This window comes from Oncorhynchus keta, chromosome 6 (assembly GCF_023373465.1).
Source record: "Oncorhynchus keta strain PuntledgeMale-10-30-2019 chromosome 6, Oket_V2, whole genome shotgun sequence".
In the NCBI taxonomy this organism is placed as follows: Eukaryota; Metazoa; Chordata; class Actinopteri; order Salmoniformes; family Salmonidae; genus Oncorhynchus; species Oncorhynchus keta.
The window spans coordinates 13,159,035-13,183,559 of NC_068426.1; the positions used below are offsets into that span (position 1 = coordinate 13,159,035).

Below are 24,525 nucleotides of genomic sequence, written 5' to 3' on the forward strand. Positions count from 1 at the left end.
CTCACGTAGCAGACAAGACCTGCTTTGTGATGTACTACAAACCCATGGCAGGATTAGACAGATGGGTAAACAGATAAAGGGGAACGTGGGTTAGAGAGGAACGAGGCAGTTGATGTACTTTTTAAACAAGCACTTAGTAGTGGGGATGTTGTTGTAGTTTCAATGAGAAAGGCAGAGGCAATACGCCTGATATGGACAGTGATGGTGCAGAGATGGCAGGAGCAGTGGAATAGAGATACTAAGAGCAGGCATTTATTTCAAGTACAGAGGAAAGTTGGGGAGGACGGCAGGAAGGAACAGAAGAGAGGCTATTTTTACAAGAAGGTGAGACAAGCTGGTTGAATAAGACTTTAAATGTGATAGGAAAGCATCCAACAGGAAATGGTGATTAATGTCAGGAAATAGAGACTGTGGAGCATGTATTGCTACAGTGTGGGCAGTATCAGAGGGGAAAAGATAGGCTGAGATCTAGTATGAGGGAGAAGAGGATACAATAAATTAGTTTAGAGTATATTGAATAGATATAGTCTCAAAAATGTTGTTTTTCTTTTTTAAGAGCAACTGGGCTGGCAGGTAGGATTTGGTTTGGGAGACTGAGGGGGCAGTGGTTTAAGACACTGTATTACAGTGCTAGAGGTGTCACTACTGACCTGGGTTCAATCCCGGGCTGTATCACAACCGGCCATGATCGGGAGTCCCGATCTGTGCACAATTGGCCCAGGGTAGAATGTCATTGTAAATAAGAATTTGTTCTTAACTGATTTGCCTAGTTAAATAAAAACTGTTGATCAATGTCCCTAGTCCGACACTCCAGTACAGCAGGTGGCGGTAATGCACCATAACCCCCTCCCACCGAAGAAGAAGACAGGCGGGCTTGGCATTGAACGAACATAGGAAGTGAATTTGAGAGTGAGATTGCAATTTGACGTTCAGACGTGTCCACAAATAATCAGGTAGTGTAGCCTAATACAAACTTGATTTAACGGCAACAAAAATACACCATAATCACTGCTGGATGTTTCTTTGTAACCTGATTAAAGGCTTGCGTATTGTGAATGTACAGTAGAGAGCGACAGAGGATTTACTCACTCAATGTTAGCTAGCCGGCTGACTAGCTAGCTACGGTTAGCTGTTAGCCAGGGGTGTATTCATTACGGAAACCGTTTACTGTTTAAGAACCAAACCGAGAAAATGGAACGAAACAGAGGGACCTTAACTCTCGTTTGCATTCACAAAACGTTTTGTTAATAGACGAAACTTTCGCAACAGAATCGGCGTAATGATTACACCCCAATACATAGCGGTAACTGGATAACTAGCTACCGGCTGCTACCATGTTCCACTATTACTATAACGTTATATAAGTTAAAACGTGTATGTTTTCGAATGAACACCAGCGTTACGAATGCTCTTTTCGTGGCAATCTATATTGCAAAATCTGGAGTTTATCCTAGTTAGCTAGAGTACCTTAATGTTTTATTGAACCAACCCATTCGCTCCCACTGGCTAACTTAGCTAGATGGCTAGTAGCCAGCAGGTCCGACCCGCTTTATTACAGTTGCACAGAGAGACTTTATATTTAGGTTGAAGGCCACAGCATGCTCCCCATCCGAAACAGTTTGTGCATACATTATGCTTACATTTTGTGACTCGTGGACCTTTTGTAGGCCAAAATAAAAAAAAGTATTTATACACTGAACAAAAAAATATAAATGTAACATGCAACAATTGCAAAGATTTGACTGAGTTACAGTTCATAAAGAAATAATTCAATTTAAATACATTTATTAGGCCCTAATCTAGGGATTTCAAATGACTGGAAATACAGATATGCATATGTTGGTCACAGATACCTTTAAAAAATATATATGTTTTTAAAGGATCAGAAAATCAGTTAGTATCTGTATCTGGACCACCATTTGCCTGATGCAGCGCGATACATCTCCTTTGCATAGAGTTGATCAGGCTGTTGATTGTGGCCCACACAAAGCCATACATGTGGTCTGCGGTTGTGAGGTCAGTTGGAAATACTGCCAAATTCTCAAAAATGATGTTGGGGGTGGCTCATGGTAGAGAAATTAACATTAAATTCTCTAGCAACAGCTCTGGTGGACATTCCTGCAGTCAGCATGCCAATTGCAGGCTCCCTCAACTTGAGTAATCTGTGGCATTGTGTTGTTTTAGTGTTTTATTGTCCCCAGCACAAGGTGCACCTGTGTAATGATCATGCTGTTTAATCAGCTTCTTGATATGCCACAACTATGAGGTGGATGGATTATCTTGGCAAAGGAGAAATGCTTGCATGGGACCAACACTTTAATGTTTATATTTTTGTTCAGTGTATATAAACTCGGGAAGAAAAAGAAACGTCCTCTCACTGTCAACTGCGTTTATTTTCAGCAAACTTAACGTGTAAATATTTGTATGAACATGACAAGATACAACAACTGAGACATACACTGAGCAAGTGCCACAGACATGTGACTAACAGAAATGGAATAATATGTCCCTGAACAAAGGGGGGGTCAAAATCAAAAGTAACAGTCAGTATCTGGTGTGGCCACCAGCTGCATTAAGTACTGCAGTGCATCTCCTCATGGAATGCACCAGATTTGCCAGTTCTTGCTGTGAGATGTTACACCACTCTTCCACCAAGGCACCTGCAAGTTACTGGACATTTCTGTGAGGAATGGCCCTAGACCTCACCCTCCGATCCAACAGGTCCCAGACGTGCTCAATGAGATTGAGATCCGGGCTCTTCGCTGGCCATGGCAGAACACTGACATTCCAGTCTGGCAGGAACGCGTAGAACGAGCAGTATGGCTGGTGGCATTGTCATGCTGGAGGGTCATGTCAGGATGAGCCTGCAGGAAGGGTACCACATGAGGGAGGAGGATGTCTTCCCTGTAACGCACAGCGTTGAGATTGCCTGCAATGACAACAAGCTCAGTCCGATGATGCTGTGACACACCACCCCAGACCATGACGAACCCTCCACCTCCAAATCGATCCCGCTCCAGAGTACAGGCCTCGGTGTAACGCTCATTCCTTCGATGATAAACGCGAATTCGACCATCACCCCTGGTGAGACAAAACCACAACTCGTCAGTGAAGAGCACTTTTTGCCAGTCCTGTCTGGTCCAGCGACGGTGGGTTTGTACCCATAGGCAACGTTTGTTACAGGTGATGTCTGGTGAGGACCTGCCTTACAACAGGCCTAAAAGTCCTCAGTCCAGGCTCTCTCAGCCTATTGCAGACAGTCTGAGCACTGATGGAGGGATTGTGCGTTCCTGGTGTAACTAGGGCAATTGTTGTTGCCATCCTGTACATGTCCCGCAGATGTGATGTTCGGGTGTACCGATCCTGTGCAGGTGTTGTTACATATGGTCTGCCACTGCGAGGACATTCAGCTGTCCGTCCTGTCTCCCTGAAGCGCGGTCTTAAGCGTCTCACAGTACGGACATTGCAATTTATTGCCCTGGCCACATCTGCAGTCCTCATGCCTCCTTGCAGCATGCCTAAGGCACATTCATGCAGATGAGCAGGGACCCTGGGCATCTTTCTTTTGGTGTTTTTCAGAGTCAGTAGAAAGGCCTCTTTTAGTATCCTAAGTTTTTATAACTGTGACCTTAATTGCCTACAGCTTACACTGTTAGTGTCTTAATGACCGTTCCACAGGTGCATGTTCATTAATTGTTTGGTTCATTGAACAAGCATGGGAAACAGGATCTAAACCCTTTACAATGAAGATCTGTGAAGTTATTTGGATTTTTACAAATTATCTTTGAAAGACAGGATCCTGAAAAAGGGACGTTTCTTTTCTTACTGAGTGTGTGTGTGTGTATATAATATATATATATGTTATTATTATTTTGGGGAACTCAGTCTGGGTCTCAATTTTTGAGAGTTAAAATAATAGAATACACAGGGTGCAATTTAGAAATTTGGTTGTTCATCAGCAGTTACTCAATACCATTGTCAGCAAAAAAATATTTGATTGCTAAGTTAGTCTAGGGGCCAGCTATCTAAACTTGTATTAAGCATGGTTGAATTATAGACCTGGGTGGGGCCCATTGATAATCCGTTATATTTAAAACGGCGAACATTTTCGTCAACCCTTTTGCAAAATGTGTAGAATTGCCGGAAATTAGCTGAAAAACTGCGCATTTTTCTCTATTCCATGGCAAAATGACTAGAATTGCATGAAATTCGTTAGAAAAATTCAAATCTTCTCTCTCCGCCCCATTGCAAAATGTGTACATTTGCAGGAAATTAACTTTAAAAAAGGTTTTAATCTTCGCTGTCACGAGGGGAGCTTTCAAAATGTTTTAATCTTCGCTGTCACGAGGGGAGCTTTCAAAATGTTTTAATCTTCGCTGTCACGAGGGGAGCTTTCAAAATGTTTTAATCTTCGCTGTCACGAGGGGAGCTTTCAAAATGTTTTAATCTTCGCTGTCACGAGGGGAGCTTTCAAAATGTTTTAATCTTCGCTGTCACGAGGGGAGCTTTCAAAATGTTTTAATCTTCGCTGTCACGAGGGGAGCTTTCAAAATGTTTTAATCTTCGAGGGGAGCTGTCACGAGGGGAGCTTTCAAAATGTTTTAATCTTCGCTGTCACGAGGGAGCTTTCAAAATGTTTTAATCTTCGCTGTCACGAGGGGAGCTTTCAAAATGTTTTAATCTTCGCTGTCACGAGGGGAGCTTTCAAAATGTTTTAATCTTCGCTGTCACGAGGGGAGCTTTCAAAATGTTTTAATCTTCGCTGTCACGAGGGGAGCTTTCAAAATGTTTTAATCTTCGCTGTCACGAGGGGAGCTTTCAAAATGTTTTTCTCGGAAAGTGGGGGTTCCATTTTTTTGTGGCTCCCACCTCCATCAAAGTTACCCATCCCCGATCCAAACCCGCTGTGAAATATATTTTCCATAACCAAAAATATTGTATTTTCAGCTGTGTGAAGCTTGTGTACAAAACTGAAAGTAAAAGCTAAACTTAAAAACAGGAAGCATAGAAATAGCCCCCATAGAACAGATCTACCACTTTTTAGACTTTCTTTCAATGAGAATGACAGATTTATAACTCACATTTCTATGTGAATTTGGTCACGACACCCAAAAAGTTACATATTTTAGTTTTATGCGTGTGTCTACACTTGACACTTACATGTGACTTTCACAATTAGAGTCAAAGATTGGGTCTAGTCGCATTGTGGTTGGATCAGAGTGGCAGGTAGCCTAGTGGTTAGAGCGTTGCGCCAGTAACCGAAATGTTGCTGGATCGAATCCCCAAGCTGACAAGGTAAAAATCTATCGTTCTGCCCCTGAACAAGGCAAGAATTTGTTCTTAACTGACTTGCCTAGTTAAATGTAAAAAGAAATATAAAAAAATTGTTCAGATCTGGTTGACAACTTCAGGTAGTGGTCAGGGACACATTGTGTCCAGCTTTCCTATCAGTCTGGACGCAATCAGGCTATTGAAAGCACATACAGTGGGCGACGTCAGCAGTGCTCTGCACACAAGTCTCCATAAAATGTGGTTTTGGGAGCAAGAGGCACCTTTTTTCATTAAATGTTGGATGAAATACGTTCCTAGTGTGTGAGGAACGTGTTTGCTGGCTTCATAGAATAAATTATATCAAAAATATATATTTTTGTTTGGCTAAAGTAGTTGCCATTAAGTTGTGTTATCAGATTTAGCATGTTCCACCATTTGCAGAATGCATACAGGCATTGGAAAAAGGAATCAGGACATAATGTGGACATGGTGCACATTTAAATGCAGCTGACGGATGACGTGTTCGGAATTTCACGATCACAACTCGCATGATTAGAATCAAAAGCTGCATGATCTGTCAAGTGTAGACATGGCCTGAGTTACCCTGGAACCGCTGCGAGATATGGTTTGGAAAATGTACCTCAGTCCAGGGATTAGAAATGCATTGTACTCCTAATTGTCCCATTTTTCCCAACTGTTACACTTCTGTTACAAGACTGCTAGTCTTTCTGTAAAACTGTCCTTTTCGTCCTCCTGCTAAGTAGCAGAAGCCACAGCAGCCATGGAATGGCAATGTCAGCCAATCTGCTCCTTCGTTGTTAAACGTGATGTAGCTGTCTAGCTAGTATTGATTGCTTTATCATGCAATGTATTTAGTTAAAGTTACAGCTAGGAAGGATTCTCAGAACTTCTCACCTGATGACTTGAGACATAATGTTAGTGTGGAAATGTAACCATATATGTAGAAACATTTCTTGCAGCTAATAATATGCATTTCGTTTACATCTACAGATTCTCAACAGTGAGTGTTGTGTTGAAGAGGCAGCTGCAAGCGTCCAGATTGTTGTTCACCATGGTGGACTCTCAGTACTTCCTCCCCAATGACATTGGGATCTCTGCGCTGGACTGTACTGAAGCCTTTCGCCTGCTGTCCCCTAGAGAAAAGCTGTATGCGCACTACCTCTCCCGGTCTGCCTGGTACGGAGGACTGGCTGTGCTGCTGCAGACCTCGCCTGAGTCTGCCTCCATCTTCGTACTCTTACAGAGGCTGTTCCGCAAGCAGCCAGCAGCACAGCTGGAGAGCATGGCCACTGCAGCTGGACTTAGTCCTGAAGAGTACCAGGTCAAGTAATGCACCTGCCTACAGAGCCTTGAGAGAAAAACTGAGTCAAACAATGTTTTCACCATAGAATTTGAATTTGTGTATACACACACACACACACACACACACAGTGATGGTAGAGGCTTAGAGTTCCATTAGAATATAGGCTTTAGAGTACAAACTACACAGTGTGGTGAATATGTCACACATCCACTCCACTTGCTCATACTCCCAGCCACTCAGCCTGTTGTAATAAACATGTCTTCTGTAACTCCGCCTGACTAGACAATAATAGCTATTTTTCTTCCGTATTTACAGGCCTTTCTTGTTTATGCTGCTGGTCTCTATGCCAACATGGGAAACTACAAGTCATTTGGAGACACCAAGTTCATTCCCAACCTCCCCAAGGTAGATCATCCTCACTTTTATAAGTGAATGTATTATATAAAAAAAAAAGCCTTGACATAATCACGACGGTGGCCTTTAATAACCACTCATTGCGGTTTAGGAGAAGCTGAAGGCCCTTGTGTGGCAGAGCCAGGCCTTCCAGGACAGCCCCAGTGAGATGGAGGCCCTGTGGGACAGCTGCTCCACCCTCCTCTTCTCCCTGGAGGACCAACAGAAACAGCTGGGCTTGGGGGACAAAGTGAGAGACTTCATGATGCCAAGCTCTTATCTCACTCATGCCTTATGTGGTGATGGGTTCTCTTATTGGCAGCCTTAGTTGTTTGAATAAATCCTGTATACTGTAGCCTAGGTGTTGATAATGATGTTACTTTATTTCTTGTTCTCAGGGAGTCACCACATACTTCTCAGGGAACTGTTGCTTGGAGGATGCAGAGTTGGCCCAGAAATTCCTGGATTCAAAGGTGTGTATTCAAGTTTGTCTTATGTCTGTGTTATTAGTATTTTAGGATTTAGGCGGCAGGTAGCCTAGCGGTTAAGAACGTTGGGCGTAACAGAAAGGTCGCTGGTTCGAATCCCCAAGCCAACTAGGTTAATAATCATCTGTTGATGTGCCCTTGAGCAAGGCACTTCACCCTAATTGCTCCTGTAAGTCACTCTGGATGAGAGCGTCTGCTAAATGACTAAAATGTACATTTATATAAGTGTCTCCGTTACAGAACCTGAGTGCCTACAACACACGACTGTTCAAGAACAAATCAGAAGAAGGGAAGGCCAGCTATGAGGTGCGCCTGGCGTCAGCTGTGCAGAAGGGTGAGAGTGCCAGGTCCTTTTTAAAAAGCTATGCTAATTAAGGAAACACTAGTTATTTTTCTGTTAATGTCAGTAATGCATTCTCTTTATTAATTAAATCCCCTGTATCTGTCTTTGCTGTAGACTGTGCAGTGGATGGGGAGGGAGAAAGCAGGTGTGGCAGATATGACTTTGAGGACTGCGTCTTCGTGGTGTCCAGGGGAGACTATGCTTACCTTATGAAGAAAGTGAGTGAAAATCTGGAGAAAGCAAAGGTGAGTTCAAAGACAATATTCTAATTCAAATGTACAGTGCATTCGGAAACTATTCAGACCCCTTGAATTTTTCCACATTTTGTTACGTTTACAGCCTTATTCAACATTGGATCAAATAGTTTTTCCCCCTCAATCTACACACTACCCAATAATGACAAAGCAAAAACAGGTTTTTAGACATTCTTGCAAATAAAATAAATGTATACAAGTATTCAGACCCTTTACTCAGTACTTTGTGAAGCACCTTTGGCAGCGATTACAGCCTCAAGTGTTCTTGGGTATGAAGCTTGGCACACTTGTATTTGGGGAGTTTCTCCCATTCTTCTCTGCACATCCTCTCAAGCTCTGTCAGGTTGGATGTGGACCGTTGCGGTTTCATCAGACCAGAGATTCTTGTTTCTCATGGTCTGAGTGTCCTTTAGGTGCCTTTTGGCAAACTCCAAGCAGGCTATCATGTGCCTTTTACTGAGGAGTGGCTTCTGTCTGGCCACTCTACCATAAAGGCCTGATTAGTGCAGTGCTGCAGAGATGCTTGTCCTTCTGGAATGTTCTCCCATCTCTACAGATGAACTCTACAGCTCTGTCAAAGTGACCATCAGGTTCTTGGTCACCTCCCCTCCCTGACCAAGGCCCTTCACCCTCAGTTGCTCAGTTTGGCCGGGCGGCCAGCTCAAGGAGAAGTCTTGGTGGTTCCAAACTTCTTCCATTTTTAAGAATGATAGAGGCTATTCTTGGGTACCTTAAATTAGAGGTCGACCGATTATGATTTTTTTTCAACGCCGATACCGATTATTGGATGGCAAAAAAGCCGATACCGATTGATCGGCCGATTTAAAATTTAAAAATGTGTATATATATATATATATATATACACACACACACATTTTTGTAATAATGACAATTGCAACAATACTGAATGAACAATGAACACTTTTATTTTAACTTAATATAATACATATTATGGGCTTTTGGATGCGTGTTCTTAAGGTGATGCCACAGGTTGGTGGTATTTTTTGATTTAGCCGTTGCTGACCCCATGCTTACCTCTTTATCACAAATAAGACACCTTGCTTTCCCTGGTGCCAATTCCATGTAATAGTCCCACACTGGTGCTCTGCTTTTCTCTGCCATCTGTAAAACACACACACAGCTCTGAAGTGACAATGACACTGAAGAGTCTGCTTAGGAGACAAATACTCTCAACTGTTTGAATAAAAATAGAGTTTAAGTTGGCTGTGATGAATGTTGAAAACAAAAACTGTAATTTCTATATGCAGGAAATCCTATTTTAATAATGGACATGGTAAGAATTGACTACCAAAGTGCGAGTCATAATTCCCATGACACCTTCTAGCAAAATCTGAAAAGCGGTTCCTTCATTCATTTATTCCATAGGATATTTTTAGATTCACTTAAAATAAGGTCTGTGTTTCGTGTAGGCTTACACCACCGTGCCAATGTTATAACTGTGTAGATATCCATAGGACAAGGTAACTGATCAATATTGGCTAAATATAAGCGAAGATCATTTTTTTGTAGAGTGGATTTATGAAAATATTTTGACAAACGTTACCTTATCCCAGTGAGATTTACACGGGTATCAAAACGCCGAGGTGGTTTAAGTACAAAACACAGACCTTATTTGAAGTAGAACAAGACATTCTGTATGGAAGACATGAACAGAGGCGGTTTAAGCACGAAACACAGACCTTATTTGAAGTAGCTCAAGACATTCTCTATGGAAGACATGAACAGAGGCGGTTTAAGCACGAAACACAGACCTTATTTGAAGTAGCTCAAGACATTCTCTATGGAAGACATGAACAGAGGCGGTTTAAGCACGAAACACAGACCTTATTTGAAGTAGATCAAGACATTCTCTATGGAAGACATGAACGGTAAAATAACGAAGGAACCCCTTTCATGTTCAGCCACAAGTTATTACAGGAATTCCAGCGCGTCAACTATTTCTCTCTAAACCATATACCTTTGACTATTACGAGCCTGCTGCTGCCTACCACCCCTCAGTCAGACTGTTCTATCAAATATCAAATCATAGACTTCACTATAATAAACACACAGAAATACGAGCCTTAGGTCAAATCCGTAAACTATCACCTCGAAAACAAAACGTCTAAATATTCCTGTTACATTGCACAACCTTCAATGTTATGTCATAATTACGTACAATTCTAACAAATTAGTTTGCAAAGAGCCAGGCGGCACAAACTGTTGCATATACCCTGACTCTGTGTGCAATGAACGCAAGAGAAGTGACACAATTTCACCTGGTTAATATTGCCTGCTAACCTGGATTTCTTTGAGCTAAATATGCAGGTTTAAAAAAATATACTTGTGTATTGATTTTAAGAAAGGCATTGATGTTTATGGTTAAGTACACATTGGAGCAACGACAGTCGTTGATTGTTTTTTTTATAAGATAAGTTTAATGCTAGTTTACAACTTACCTTGGCTTACTGCATTCGCGTAACAGGCAGGCTCCTCCTCGTGAGGCAGGTGGTTAGAGCGTTGGACTAGTTAACTGTAAGTTTGCAAGATTGGATCCCCCGAGCTGACAAGGTAAAAATCTCTTGTTCTGCCTCGTTCCTAGGCCGTCATTGAAAATAAGAATGTGTTCTTAACTGACTTGCCTAGTTAAATAAAGATTAAATAAAGGTGTAAAAAAAAAAATCTGAGCCCAAAAATACCGATTTCCGATTGTTATGAAAACTTGAAATCGGGCCCAATTAATCGGCCGACCTCTACCTTCAATGCTGCAGACATTTTTTTGTTACCCTTCTTCAGATCTGTGCCTCGACACAGTCCTGTCTCGGAGCTCTACGGACAATTCCTTCGAACTCATGGCTTGGTTTTTGCTCTGACATGCACTGTTAACTGTGGGACCTTTTTATGTAGACAGGTGTGTGCCTTTCCAAATCATGTCCAATCAATAACATTTACCACAGGTGGACTCCAATCAAGTTATAGAAACATCTCAAGGATGATCAATGGAAACAGGATGCACCTGAGTTCAATTTCAAGTCTCATAACAAGGGGTCTGAATACTTATGTAAATAAGGTAATTCTGTTTTTAATACATTTGCAAAAGTTTCTAAAAACATATTCTCGCTTTGTTATTATGGGTATTGTGTGTAGATTGATGGGGGGGGAAGAAATCTATTTTAGAATAAGGTTGTAATGTAACAAAAATGTCGACAAAGTCAAAGGGTCTGAATACTTTCTGAATGCACTGTTTTTTTGTCCCTTTATCAATTAAAAAGTGTTTCAAAACTACTAGTGCATCTTAGAAATGTGTGTTTGGTCTCGTGTCAACGTCTTGTCCTCGATGACAGGACCATGCTGCCAATGAGAACCAGAAGCGAATGCTGGAGGAATATGCACAGAGTTTCACCTTTGGGTCCATAGAGGCGCACAAGGAGGGCTCTCGTTTCTGGATCAAAGACAAGGGACCCATCGTTGAGAGGTGAGAGAGCACTGCCTTCCACATTTGACCTTCCACTCAGGATGAAATAAAAGTAGCAATTCCTTAATTTTCTGTTCTTCTTTTTCCCATTTCTCTCCTAGTTATATTGGCTTTATCGAGAGCTACAGGGATCCCTTTGGTTCCAGGGGAGAGTTTGAAGGTACAAATGAAGAGGCAAAGCATGTGTTATCAATATCACCCCTTTTATCATGACATGTTTTGGAAGACTCATTGGTGATCTTATTGGGTTTTGTCTTTGCTTCCCTCAGGCTTTGTGGCTGTGGTGAACAAGGCCATGAGTGAACGCTTTGCTAAGCTGGTGAGCTCAGCCGAGGTGCTGCTGCCAGAGCTGCCATGGCCAAAAGACTTTGAGAAGGACCGTTTCCTCCTGCCAGACTTCACCTCCCTGGACGTACTGACGTTCGCTGGCAGTGGCATTCCAGCTGGCATTAACATTCCCAACTGTGAGTCCCACTTCCAACGGACTCTTTATCTCTTTAATATTGACATGACTGATCCACAGTTTCTTATGGTCTTGGAAGGATCTCTTAATCATCAAATCAAATGTATTTTATATAGCCCTTTTTACATCAGCTGATATCTCAAAGTGCTGTACAGAAACCCAGCCTAAAACCCCAAACAACAAGCAATGCAGGTGTAGAAGCACGGTAAAAACTCCCTAGAAAGGCCAAAACCTAGGAAGAAACCTAGAGAGGAACCAGGCTATGAGGGGTGGCCAGTCCTCTTCTGGCTGTGCCGGGTGGAGATAACAGAACATGGCCAAGATGTTCAAATGTTCATAAATGACCATCATGGTCAAATAATAATAATCACAGTAGTTGTCGAGGGTGCAGCAAGTCAGCACCTCAGGAGTAAATGTCAGTTGGCTTTTCATAGCCGATCATTCAGAGTATCTCTACCACTCCGGCTGTCTCTAGAGAGTTGAAAACGGCAGGTCTGGGACAGGTAGCACGACTTCAGCTAAACGTTAACTCTGTGTGTCTGATCTGTGTCCAGATGATGACATCAGACAGTCGGAAGGCTTTAAGAATGTCTCATTGGGCAATGTGCTTGCTGTGGCCTACGCTACCCAGAAGGACAAGCTCACCTTCCTGGATGAGGAAGACAAGGTAAACGACAAGCTCACTATGACCAAAACTGAAAGCAATTGTCTTGGAATGGTTCTGGACTATCTGACATGAAAAAAAGCTAGATACATTTGTGGAAAAACATTAAATTAATGTTAAAATCCAGTGACATTATTGCACAGAACACAGGGCCCTATCAAAGATACAATTTATGTCTCAGTCGGATCTTTTTCAGTTCCTTCAATGGTCGCTCTCTGTCTTTCAGGATATGTACATTAAGTGGAAAGGGCCCTCCTTTGAGGTGCAGGTTGGCCTCCATGAGCTGCTGGGCCATGGCAGTGGGAAGCTCTTTGTCCAGGTGAGCGAGAGCGAGTCCTCTCCATCCATGCTCATGTCATGCATGGTCAGTCTTTGCATCCATAGCCTAGTTTATGCATTTGAGTGCTTACATTTCTCCAGCTCACCCCCCACGCTGTTTACCATAACAGTGGCCAGGTGACCGCTTTGCTATTGATTGAACTGCACACTGCTCCTTTAATATCTAAATGTATGGTTTTCAGTTACAGCCATTGCGAATGATTAAGTGTATCATTATGTGCTGTCACGTGTACAGGATGAGAAGGGGAATTTCAACTTCGAGCAGGATAATGTTCGAAATCCGGAGACTGGAGAACAGGTGAGTCTATACATCAGTCATTTGGTATCGTAAGTTTTCTTAATTATTTGCTTTGGACTGATTCTGAGACAGCATCATTTATTGTCGGGGTAAAGCACATGACCAGAAAAATGTGGACACCTGCTCGTCAAACATCTCATTCCAGTATCATGGGCATTAATATGGAGTTGCCCCCCGCTCCCCCAGTTGAGCCATGACCAGCCCTCCCCCCCTCCCCCCTTTCTACTATAACAGCCTCCACTCTTCTGGGAAGGTTTCCACTAGATGTTGGAACATCGCTACGGGGACTTGCTCCCATTCAGCCACAAGAGCATTAGTGAGGTTGGCACTGATGTTGGGCGATTAGGCCTGGCTCGCATTCAGTGTTCCAATTCATCCCGAAGATGTTCGATGGGGTTGAGGTCAGGGCTCTGTGCAGGCCAGTCAAGTTCTTCTACATGGATCGCGACTAACCATTTCTGTATGCACCTCGCTTTGTGCACACCGGCATTGTCTTGCTGAAACAGGAAAGGGCCTTCCCTCAACTGTTGCCACAAAGTTGGAAGCACAGAATCGTCTAGAATATAATTGAATGCTGTAGCATTGATTTTCCTTCACTGGAACTAAGGGGCCTAGCCCAAACCATAAAAAACAGCCCCAGACCATTATCCCTCCTCCACCAAACTTTACAGTTGGCACTATGCATTCGGGCAGGTAGCATTCTCCTGGCCTCCGCCAAACCCAGATTCATCCATCAGACTGCCGGATGGTGAAGCATGGTTCATCACTCCAGAGAATGCGTTTCCACTGCTCCAGAGTCCAATGGCGGCGAGCTTTACACCATTCCAACGCTTGGCATTGCGCATAGTGATCTTAGGCTTGTGTGCAGCTGCTTGGTTTAAGTATTGTCTAAAGTATGGTTTATGTGCTTCAGATCACCACCTGGTACAAAGGCAATGAAACATGGGACAGCAAATTTTCCACTATTTCTTGCTCCTATGAAGAGTGCAGGGCCGAGTGTGTGGGGCTTTACCTCTGCCTCAACAAACACGTGCTCAGGTATCTTTACGCAAGTGCACACACACATACTCTGGTACTCACTGAAGCTACATGAATATATAAACAGTGATCTTATATGGGTCAGGATGCTCTAACGAGGATGATGTCCCTGTGGGTTTGCAGTATCTTTGGCCATGAGGACGAGGATGCAAAGGAGGTGGTGTACATCAACTGGCTCAACATGGTGCGAGCTGGCCTACTGGGCCTGGAGTTCTTTACCCCCGAGAGCAAGAGCTGGAGACAGGTCAGCGGAGTTCAGTCCTTTGTATAGTACAGCCTATCATGCTGTCTTTCTTACTCTAAAGCTCTTTTGAATTGCTTTCCCACTGACTGAGTGCTAGTCCCGTGAGCCAGCATGATCTTGCGTGTTTACATGAATGGTTCGCTGCAGTGTTAATCAGTCTGGTAGTATGAGGCTATATGTGACCCCTTGTATCTGTTTGACTGAACCTCCTGTTGTCTCTGTCTCAGGCCCACATGCAGGCTCGCTTTGTGATCCTACGGGTGCTCCTGGAGGCTGGCGAGGGGCTGGTGAACCTGAAGGAGAGCACAGGAAAGGATGGGCGCCCAGATGCCCTCATAACACTGGACCGCAGCAAGGTCCACACTGTGGGCAAAGCTGCCATCGAGAGGTTCCTATGCAAACTACAGGTACAGTCGTAGAAGCCTAGAAAATGTCTTGGTCATGGCTGGGATTACAGGGGTAAATTACCTGCCATTGATATTCAATTTAAAAATCTAATCAAGTCTCCTATTTGACCCATTATAATCCATGTCCCTGCAGGTCATCAAGTCCACAGCTGATGTGGAGGGAGGCAGAGCTCTGTATGAGGGCTACTCAGCTGTGTCAGACACTGGTTCTCACAACTTCCTGCGCCTGCGGGAGACTGTTCTCCTGCGCAAAGAGGCTCGCAAGATGTTTGTTCAGGCCAACACAAGGGTCAAAGGTCAGTCTTTTTCCCCCTGTCCTAATGCCAAGACACACGTCTACATTTTAAATGGCCCTTTATATATCTTCCTACTAAGTGGTCTACTTTCTTGATAATAAGACTTTTTTTTATCACCCAGCCTAAACCATTCTACTGGCACATACGCCATTGTTGTTCTAAGACTTGATCTATTGTGTGATGCAGGTGAAAGTGTGGAGCTGGTGGAATACGAGGGTAGTGCAGCCGGACTGATCCGCTCCTTCACAGAACGGTTTGCAGATGACGCCGAGGAGGTGGAGGCCCACCTACTAGAGCTGAACAAGAGGGATGCCCCCTGCTGGTGCTGAGTGAACAGTGCAGATACAGTCAAAGCACTGCTAAGACCCAGACATGCTACTGCCCTGCCCATGCCTGCTTCTGACTGAAACATCCCTGGTCTGTGTGGACTTGTCATAAGAAAGGATCTTTCACTGTCAAATGCCTAAATCAGTCAAGGGTAGAATGCACATGTGGTTATGGCTGTAATTGGGAGACATTCAACCCCGAGGCACAGTTTCAAACTACGTTATTTCCCCCTTCCAATATCAGGAAGGATGGGAAGGGTGTAAACAATCTGGCGTTGAAAGGACCTAGTGGTAGGAGCTTGAAGTCAGTTTGAAACAAGGCCAGAGTATTAAAAAAAGCTAAGTGACTCAAGGGGACTATACACGGTTCACCAACTGTGTCAATCAAATCCCAACCACAGTCTTATTAAGCTTTTGTTGACACATTTCAATTGCTCTTTGTCTTGACAATGTTCTTTTTATAGAACTCCTTCCAAATAATATTCATCATATGATAAGCTTTTTGTCCCTTGTGTCCAGGGCACTTGAAGCCACCACTGTGACATGGTCAAAGGCAAAGCATTGTCAAAGGGTCCACAGTACTGTAAGTCTCTCTCTTGGTTTGGTTGTTGAGAAACAACCTATACAAAAATACATTTGATTAAAACAATAAGAGAGATGTCTGTTTTTTGTTATGAAAAATATCTCAGATAACTTGTGTAATCAGCTGCATACTAAACTGGTACACATTGGAATATAATTTACACAGACCTTTGTATTTATTTCTCATTACCTTGCCATCTCAGACCTGCCAACATGCACGCATTTTGCGTACCAACTACGCCATTTTCTGTCCATGTACGAGATCCGAATTGAAAGTACGTAGAAATGAATAGGGCCTGATTTTTTGTTACATTTTAATGTAAAATAAATCCACTGAGTAAATCTAACATCCCGATTCTCGAGCTGCAACACAGACATATACGGAGTTTGTGTCAACGGACATGGAGATGAATACATCATTATTCGACGTAGCTATCCCGTGTCTGCCCTTTCTGTTTGTTGACATGCTGAGTTTGCCGACTGTCAGTTTAAACTTAAACATGGACAAATCCCTTTTCTACTCCGTGTGTTGTGGAAAGGTAAACACGAATTGTTTCAAGCTAACGTTGGCGGACATTCAGTGGGCTCGAACGTGCCAGCAGTTCACTCGCATTTGTTAGTGAATAGAAATGCAAATACGAAAAATGACAGGTCGCATTTGTTCGAGTGTTATATACATTTAATTCTGCATCCCATTTTCCACGTAACATTACGAGGTTCACGCAACATGAGACTAACTAATTATGATCTACGTCACAAAAAGCATTACAAAAGTATAATCACAAATAAATATAAACATCTTGGCATTAAATGGAGTCGGGAGTTTAGAAGACTACGCGATGAAGAATGAATGAGTGTCCGGTATTAGCTATAGAGGCAATGTTTCTAAAATGCCTTCGCACTAGATTTGCGAGATGAGTCTCCAATGGGCCGTGCGTCTGGTAATCCGAAAAATTGGACTGGGTTGGCAGGTCTGCCATCTCCATTCAGAAAAAAATGAATTTAAATAGTTTAATAAAGTACAAAGCAATTATTTCCAGCAGTTGAGTGGTTTAAGAACATCAGTCAATAATGTGTGGATACCACAGTGGACCTCTCAAGGTAATCCCATAAGGTCCACCGTCTCCTGTTTGCGAGTCTTGAGTTGATCCTGGTTGGCTTGCTGGTATATGAGGGGTGTCCCACTGCTGCCTTGGCCCTGTAGGTCCTGGATCTGGGCCTGTGTTGGGAGGTCTTTGATCTCCCCCTCACTCCGCCAGTACAGTTTGTACAGTTCTGGGTTGTCCACCCCAAATTTAGCAGCACAGAGCTGGGTCAGGGCCCCCCCACTAACTCCTGCCCTCCACTGCAGGGTTTTCATCCAGCTGTTCTCTCCATCTTGAAACAGAACCCTGACACACCTCTGCAACACAGAATAAAAAGGGATGTACCCAGGAGAACAGTATCAAGCATTTCTTATGGTTGCTTTGGGGTACAGAGATATTCTACTGTGGCATATTATTCCACATCTGTTATGATGAGTATGTGTTAATTTCTGTTCAGTATTACTGCTAGATGTGGGATTCTTTACAGTGGGTTTCGGAAACAGGCAGAAATTAGCCTGCAAGGGGGGAAAGGGGATATTTCAGTTTTTTGGTTTAAAAAAAGGACAGTAAAGTCAAAAGGAATTAAGCTAAAAATGAGTTTGTATTTGAAAATATCCCAAATTAATCTCTTTTTGGGCTTAGTTGTGGTCAATTTGCAGTGTACAAATTATAACTGTTCCGCTGACTAAAATCATCCCGTGGCTGAATCTACACTGAAAAAAATATAAACGCACAATGTAAAGTGTTGGTTTCATGAGCTGAATTAAAAGATCCCAGAAATGTTCCATACGCACAAAAAGCTTATTTCTCTCAAATATTGTGCACAAATTTGTTTACATCCCTTTTAGTGAGCATTTCTCCTTTGCCAATATAATGCTCTACCTGACAAGTGTGGAATATCAAGAAGCTGATTTAAACAGAATGATCATTAGGCAGGTGCACCTTGGGTTGGGACAATAAAAGGCCCCTCTAAAATGTGCAATTTTGTTGCCAGGGATGACTCAAGTTTTGAGGGAGCTTGCAATTGGAATGCTGACTACAGGAATGTCCCATAAACTGCCTCCAACATTGTTGCATGTTGCAGTACGTAGACCCAACCTCACAACTGCAGACCATGTGTATAGCATCGTGTGGGCGAGCAGTTTTGCTGATGTCAACGTTGTGGATAGAATGACCCATGGTGGTGGTGGGGTTATGGTATGGTGCAGGCATAATTGCATTTTATCGATGAAAATTTGAATGCACAGAGATACCGTGACGAGATCCTAAGGCCCAGTGTCATGCCATTCATCTGCTGTCATCACCTCGTGTTTCAGCACGGCCCCTTGTCGCAAGGATCTGTACACAGTTCCTGCAAGCTGAAAATGTCCCAGTTCTTCCATGGCCTGCATACTTACCAGACATGTTACCCATTGAGCATGTTTGGGATGCTATGCTACGGTATTACAGCGTGTTCCAGTTCCTGCCAACATCCAGCAACTTTGCACAGCCATTGAAGAGGAGTGGGACAAAATTCCACAGGCCACAATCAACAGCCTGATCAACTCTATGCAAAGGACATGTGATGCGTTGCGCTGCATGAGGCAAATGGTGATCACACCAGATACTGACTGGTTTTCTGATCCACGCCTCTACCTTTTTTTTTTAAGGTATCTGTGATCAACAGATCAACATCTGTATTCCCTGGCATGTGAAATCCATAGATTAGGGCCTAATAAATGTATTTAAATTGACTGATTTCTTTATATGAACTGTAACTCAGTAAAATCTTTGAATTTGTTGCATGTTGCGTTTATATTTTTGTTCAGTATAGTTTCCTACCCCTGCTATACAGTATTGGTGCTAATAAATCAATGAATTGAGCTGTACCAGTTGCTGTCGTAAGTTTTTCTGGCTTTGCGCCTGGAGGCTCCGGCGCCGGCTCCAGTCTTTCAAAGAGTCTCTGGCCTCGCGGGTCAGCCCACTGGAGGGTACTACTTCAGGTTTGCTCTGGATCAGGCACAGGCTGGCATACACACTGGTCAGGTAGTACCCACCTGGTACAAGCATTACAAAATGGCTATTTGGCATCGCATACTATTCAAAATATTTTCACATTTAAAGTATAAATACTTCACGTTTAAAGCCTTACCCTCCCCTTTGAGCCATGATGACTCCAGCAGTTCCATCATGTACTCCACCTCCACAGACAGCTCAGGCATGTTACACTGTACGAGGACATAGGACAAGGCTGGCAGGAAGTCATCTGCACCAAACTCCTGGTCTGCTCATGAAGACAAAGCAACCATGTTGACACAAGACATGATAAGACCAACGATGGTAGGGATAGAAGCTGTTGGTTCTGTAATGTTTATTTCTCTATCATATTCACTCAAAGAAAAGCCCTCACCTGAATTGTCCTTCATGGCTTTATAGATGAGCTTGCAGACCTGCAGGAGCAGCACAACCTTGTCAATGGGAGAGTAAGCCCGCCTCATGAGAGCTAACTTCTGCAGCACCTTCTCCACATCGGCAGCATCCGGCACTCCCACCCGCACTCCAAAACACTCCAACAGGGTCTTTCCCCTGGCCTTAGCCAGGCTCTCTGCCATGCTTTGGGTGGAGCGGTCTCGCTCATGCAAAGTTTGCAGTGTCCCATCTATCTGTCCTTTCAAAGGTTTCAGCACACAGCGGAACATGGCTTTCTCCAGCACCAGGTCTGCACACAAACAAGCACATTCATAAAATGTCACATGTCATCATCACTAGGGAAACATGCTAGTACTGGTTGTATTTAAAGTGACTGAGCATATTTTGACAGTTCATTTGACTAATGTCTGCTGTACCTTTCTCATCGTCATGCACCATGGTCTCAATGGGGGGCTGTAGGTCTCCACAGTCCAGCAGGAAGGTCTTGGCCTGGGAGAGGAAGAGACGGATGTCCTGCAGTAGCTCTGTGCCAGATCTCTGGCACTGAGGCTTGATCACCTCGCGCTGCTGCCTGAGGAAGTCCTGCACCAGGACACCAAACGCAGTCCTCTTGTCACGGGACAGGTCCTCCACCAGCCTCGCCACACGCTTTTCAGGCACAAAGAAGGACACAAAAGCTGCACTAAGCTTGCACAAGCCTGAGACGGGCTGATGAGCGGGAGAGGTGCATGGGGGTGAGGGGTTACTTGTTCCCCTGGTGAGGGGAGGTCGCTCTGAGTTCTCCTCTGTCTCCTCCAAGCTGCTGAGGGAACTGCTGCTGTCCAGCTCACTCAGGGAGGGAGCATATCTCTGCTCCAGCAAGAGATCCACCTCCTCCCCCTCACCTCCTTTCTCTTGGCCAAGTCCCTGCAGAAGACCTATGGGCACATGGTAGTCATCCTCCTCTGCAGTGGGAGACAGTGTGGGTGTGACCCTGGTCTTTTTCGGAAGAACTGGAAGAACCAAGCATGGCTGCAAGTAGTCTGAGTCCTCCTGGACAGGTGCTGTCCCTCCCTCACCCTCCACTCTGGCCTCCACTGCTCTACTGGCCTGATGGACCTTCTTGCTCTTTTTTTTGGCCAGCAGAGGTGGGGGAGGGGGAGGAGCAAATGGTGGGGACAAGGGGCTAGAGTTCTCAGTGGAGACACGCACCTTCAGGCTGCGTTTGAACTGGTGGTGGCGTCTGTGCAGTGCAGTCTGGAACTGCAGGAAGAGTGGGTTGATGAAACAGAGAGCCCCTTGGCCTGCTGCCCCACAGTTCAGCTCCCGGGGGCTGCGTGTTTGGATGGAGCAGAACTCTTGAAACAGGGTGGGGCTCTCCTCGGGTGTGGCACAATCCTCAGGGGTGGGGCTAAGGGGCAGCGGTGCCTCCTCCACTGGTGGGGGCCCATTGCGTGGGCCTCTGAAGTTCAGCGGGGAGCTCCAGAACTCTGAATGAAAAAGAAGCAAAACTATGTCAGCATTATTCTTCAAGGCTATCCTTGATCAATCAATCGAATGTCCCTTTTCCATCAGCAGTTTTCACAGATAGATACCCAACCTAAAACCCCAAGGAGCAAGGAACGCAGAGGCAGAAGCACAGTGGCTATGAAAAACTCAATAGAAGGCAGAAACCAAGGAAGAAACCTCGAGATGAGTTGTTGAGAAATTGTGTACAGCACACAATGGCAGCTAGCATTTCAACAATCGCCAAGACCTTGGTGGATCATCAGACCTCTGAGCCACTCTGTGGTACCTACCCACTCCCATGTGGGAGATGGACTCCAGCTGTTTGTGGGATGAAGCCTTGACTATGGCCTCAGGGAGCTCCAGGGGGAAGGGCAACACATCCCTGAAATATACAGCACATACAGTAGGTTTTATAGACAGGTCTGATTGGTCTAAAGGTCCTGAACCTATTCTACTGTGATGTAGAACATACCGGCTAACACAGTAGAAGGCGATGAGCCGGCAGAGGTCAGGGAAACTGATAGCAGCTCTCTCCAAGGAGAAAGCTGTGAATGGAAGGGAAATGGGGATGCAAGGATAAGATCATTAGTAAGACCATCATCGTTCACTGCAACGGGCTGTAGATGGAACATCTCTGGCTTTCTCTTTCAACACTCACTGGAGTCCAATTCCTGGATGACAAATTGTTTGAAAAAGGAGGGGAGGCAGTCATCTGCAAGCCTGACACACAGCACTTTCTTCTGCGAGGTGTTGGACCTGCGCACTAGAAAGGTCTGCAGAGAGACAGATATATGCAAACTTAGGCTGTGGTTTGTGTGCGGTTTTGTGTCTCACCCACAGGAGGTTGGTGGCACCTTAATTGGGGAGGACAGGCTCGTGGTAATGGCTGGAGTGGAATAGGTGGAATGGTATCAAATACATCAAACAAAATTATGCCATTCCATTTGCTCCATTCTAGCCATTACTATGAGCCATCCTCCCCTCAGCAGCCTCCACTGGTCTCACCCCAGGCGGCTCCCTCTGTAGGATGTGCAGAGCGGTAGCAGAGTTGATGGACAGCTGCAGCCAGACGGGGTGTGTGAGAAGCAGACGGTCCAGCACACTGATGCTCTTCAGGGAGCTACGCTGAAGACAAGCCCGCCTCTCTCCTATCGGATTCCCTACCGGCTCAGGGAAATCATACACCGGGTCCTCCTGCATCTGGGGAACAGAGACATACAGTATATAGCACGGGTACTATATGGTATCTGTACACCATGTGGTTATGCTTTATGTTGCCACAATGATGCTTCCCATTGAAGGTAAAACACCAGCAAGAGAATACACATTCTTTGAGGTTCTGCTCTTCCGCAGACTAATGCTTCATAATCAGTACCCTTTCTGTTCCGTTCTGGTAACACCAGCATGCATCATGTCATGTGTTCTTGTGTTCCGTGCTGACCACTACTTCTCTGTCCTTTTGGGACACTCCCAAACCGTATTCCTTCCTCTGAGTAATCTGGAGGGTGTATGTCATCAACTGAGTACGACTCACCACACGTGAGGGTGTTTAGTGTGTGTGGTTCTAGTGTGTGCACATATCCTAAGGATCCGACCCTCAACAGTGAACTTGCTGGGACTGAAGTATAATTTTGCCTTAGCTTTTTAAACCCTTTGAATATGAGAAGGTGTGGCTAGATTTGACAGAGGTAGTTATGTGCACAGGCTGTTATCACCTCCAACTTCCTTCCAGGGATGGGCTGCTGCTGTATATATGCCCCTGAGCCTAAAACACCATTCTAGAGAAGAGGTGGATGTAGGGCTGGCTGCCCAAGTCTCCGTAGAAGCCTGGCAAGTTGAGACTTGGTGAAAACACTCCAAACCTACAGAGAAGTGTGTGAAAATGCTAATCTAACCCAGCAAACAATTGAGAGGTACAGATCTAATAAGTAGCTTATTAAATGAGTATTCATATGTTTAATGCAATAAAACATGTCCAGAATGAATAGCCTATTCTGAAGCCTGCTATTGAACCTCATAAGACTGACCCAATGAGACAATTGTATAACTGACAAAAAAACAACTGTGACCTGCCAGGATCTGAATATACAGTATCACTAGAATAACATGAAGGTGTAATGAATGACCTGCCAGGATCTGAATATACAGTATCACTAGAATAACATGAAGGTGTAATGAATGACCTGCCAGGATCTGAATATACAGTATCACTAGAATAACATGAAGGTGTAATGAATGACCTGCCAGGATCTGAAAATACAGTATCACTAGAATAACATGAAGGTGTAATGAATGACCTGCCAGGACCTGAATATACAGTATCACTAGAATAACATGAAGGTGTAATGAATGACCTGCCAGGACCTGAATATACAGTATCACTAGAATAACATGAAGGTGTAATGAATGACCTGCCAGGACCTGAATATACAGTATCACTAGAATAACATGAAGGTGTAGTGCCAAACGAGTAGTTTAAAATGAGGTCATTAATGGCGTTATATTCTTCTTCCACAAATAACAGTTTACTATATTGTAATAACTGACCATGATATCAAAGGGTACTTCATTCAGTAAATTGAAAAAATGTACTTTGTATTTTATTTGTATAAATAATAACATTACAGCATCCTATTTGTGGACATGGTATGGGCTTCCAACATACCTTGTGTGCAGCTCGATCTGTACCACTCTGTGCGCGGCACATGCTTAATCTGCGGTCTTCTTGCATACCTTCAGTTAACGAGTGCCAGGTTTCGTGATTTCACTAATCATACAAATATTCGCAACTGGTCCTTGTTTTACACTTTCAAATAAATGACATGACATAATTTACCTTCATCTCCCGTTCCCCTGTCGTCCTTAAAATGTGGCAGAGATTATTCTAAATAGCCTACTATAAATCCCATCTGAACCCTGAATTTCCAAATGCCATTGAAACTTCAAAAGTATAGAGAATGTAATAGTTCTAGATCTCTGGATACGTCATGATGTCTGTCTGGGACTCTCCAGTCTCTGTGAAGCTGTAGTTCAGAAGTTCCTGGCACTCCTCTGCTGTCTTCCGTATATTTTTCATTCACACTTGGGAGAGAAACAAACCTGAACCAAGGTTAAATACGCCTGCGCCCGTCACCACGTTGCGGAAATTCAATTGAAACAGTATTTTCAAAGGGAAATTCGCCTCTTAAACACAATTACAATGCAGTCCCTGAATACAGTATTTTTAATGGGAAATTCGACTCTAAAAAACAATTACAATCTATCTGTATCCTGTACTTTGTGATGGAGGGCTAGACATTTCATCTGCATCAATTATTTTTAAACTTCCGAGTGGTCAC

The 24,525-nt window shown here is 43.9% G+C and overlaps 2 protein-coding genes across 5 annotated transcripts; one reads left to right on the top strand and one right to left on the bottom strand.

Moving 5' to 3' along the window:
• Positions 1 to 829: 829 nt before the first annotated feature.
• On the top strand, positions 830 to 16,285 carry LOC118384985 (dipeptidyl peptidase 3-like). The gene is made up of 18 exons (XM_035771733.2): positions 830 to 953; positions 6,283 to 6,613; positions 6,911 to 7,000; positions 7,101 to 7,238; positions 7,387 to 7,461; positions 7,717 to 7,810; positions 7,934 to 8,064; positions 11,418 to 11,548; positions 11,650 to 11,708; positions 11,818 to 12,012; positions 12,566 to 12,678; positions 12,902 to 12,994; positions 13,250 to 13,312; positions 14,226 to 14,350; positions 14,474 to 14,594; positions 14,822 to 15,001; positions 15,135 to 15,297; positions 15,484 to 16,285. Exons 2-18 carry the CDS (start codon positions 6,344 to 6,346, stop codon positions 15,624 to 15,626), a joined length of 2,184 nt encoding a protein of 727 aa, XP_035627626.1. The 5' UTR covers positions 830 to 953; positions 6,283 to 6,343; the 3' UTR covers positions 15,627 to 16,285.
• Positions 16,286 to 16,359: 74 nt separating this feature from the next.
• On the bottom strand, positions 16,360 to 24,279 carry LOC118384984 (ras and Rab interactor 2-like). 4 transcript variants are annotated; one of them, XM_035771731.2, is made up of 11 exons: positions 24,024 to 24,279; positions 23,853 to 23,920; positions 22,193 to 22,387; positions 21,846 to 21,960; positions 21,660 to 21,732; positions 21,478 to 21,569; positions 20,116 to 21,168; positions 19,680 to 19,988; positions 19,422 to 19,553; positions 19,160 to 19,326; positions 16,360 to 17,607 (listed from the first exon to the last, which is right to left on the bottom strand). In XM_035771731.2, the coding sequence occupies exons 2-11, from the start codon at positions 23,916 to 23,918 to the stop codon at positions 17,302 to 17,304; spliced, it is 2,508 nt and encodes an 835-aa protein (XP_035627624.1). In that variant the 5' UTR covers positions 23,919 to 23,920; positions 24,024 to 24,279; the 3' UTR covers positions 16,360 to 17,301. The 4 variants fall into 4 exon arrangements, with proteins under 4 accessions (XP_035627624.1, XP_035627625.1, XP_035627623.1 ...); XM_035771732.2 differs by lacking the exon at positions 23,853 to 23,920; XM_035771730.2 differs by having other exon boundaries at positions 23,853 to 24,279.
• Between the last annotated feature and the right edge of the window lie 246 nt (positions 24,280 to 24,525).

Excerpts from the sequence above, each read along its gene's own strand:
- LOC118384985 (XM_035771733.2), top strand. The coding sequence starts at position 6,344 with ATGGTGGACTCTCAGTACTTCCTCCCCAATGACATTGGGATCTCTGCG. Across the intron at positions 7,462-7,716 it reads AGAAATTCCTGGATTCAAAG|AACCTGAGTGCCTACAACAC; the intron begins GTGTGTATTCAA and ends TCTCCGTTACAG. Across the intron at positions 12,679-12,901 it reads TCCTGGATGAGGAAGACAAG|GATATGTACATTAAGTGGAA; the intron begins GTAAACGACAAG and ends TCTGTCTTTCAG.
- LOC118384984 (XM_035771731.2), bottom strand. The coding sequence starts at position 23,918 with ATGCAAGAAGACCGCAGATTAAGCATGTGCCGCGCACAGAGTGGTACA. Across the intron at positions 21,169-21,477 it reads CATCTCCCACATGGGAGTGG|AGTTCTGGAGCTCCCCGCTG; the intron begins GTAGGTACCACA and ends TTTTTCATTCAG. Across the intron at positions 19,554-19,679 it reads AGCCATGAAGGACAATTCAG|ACCAGGAGTTTGGTGCAGAT; the intron begins GTGAGGGCTTTT and ends CTTCATGAGCAG.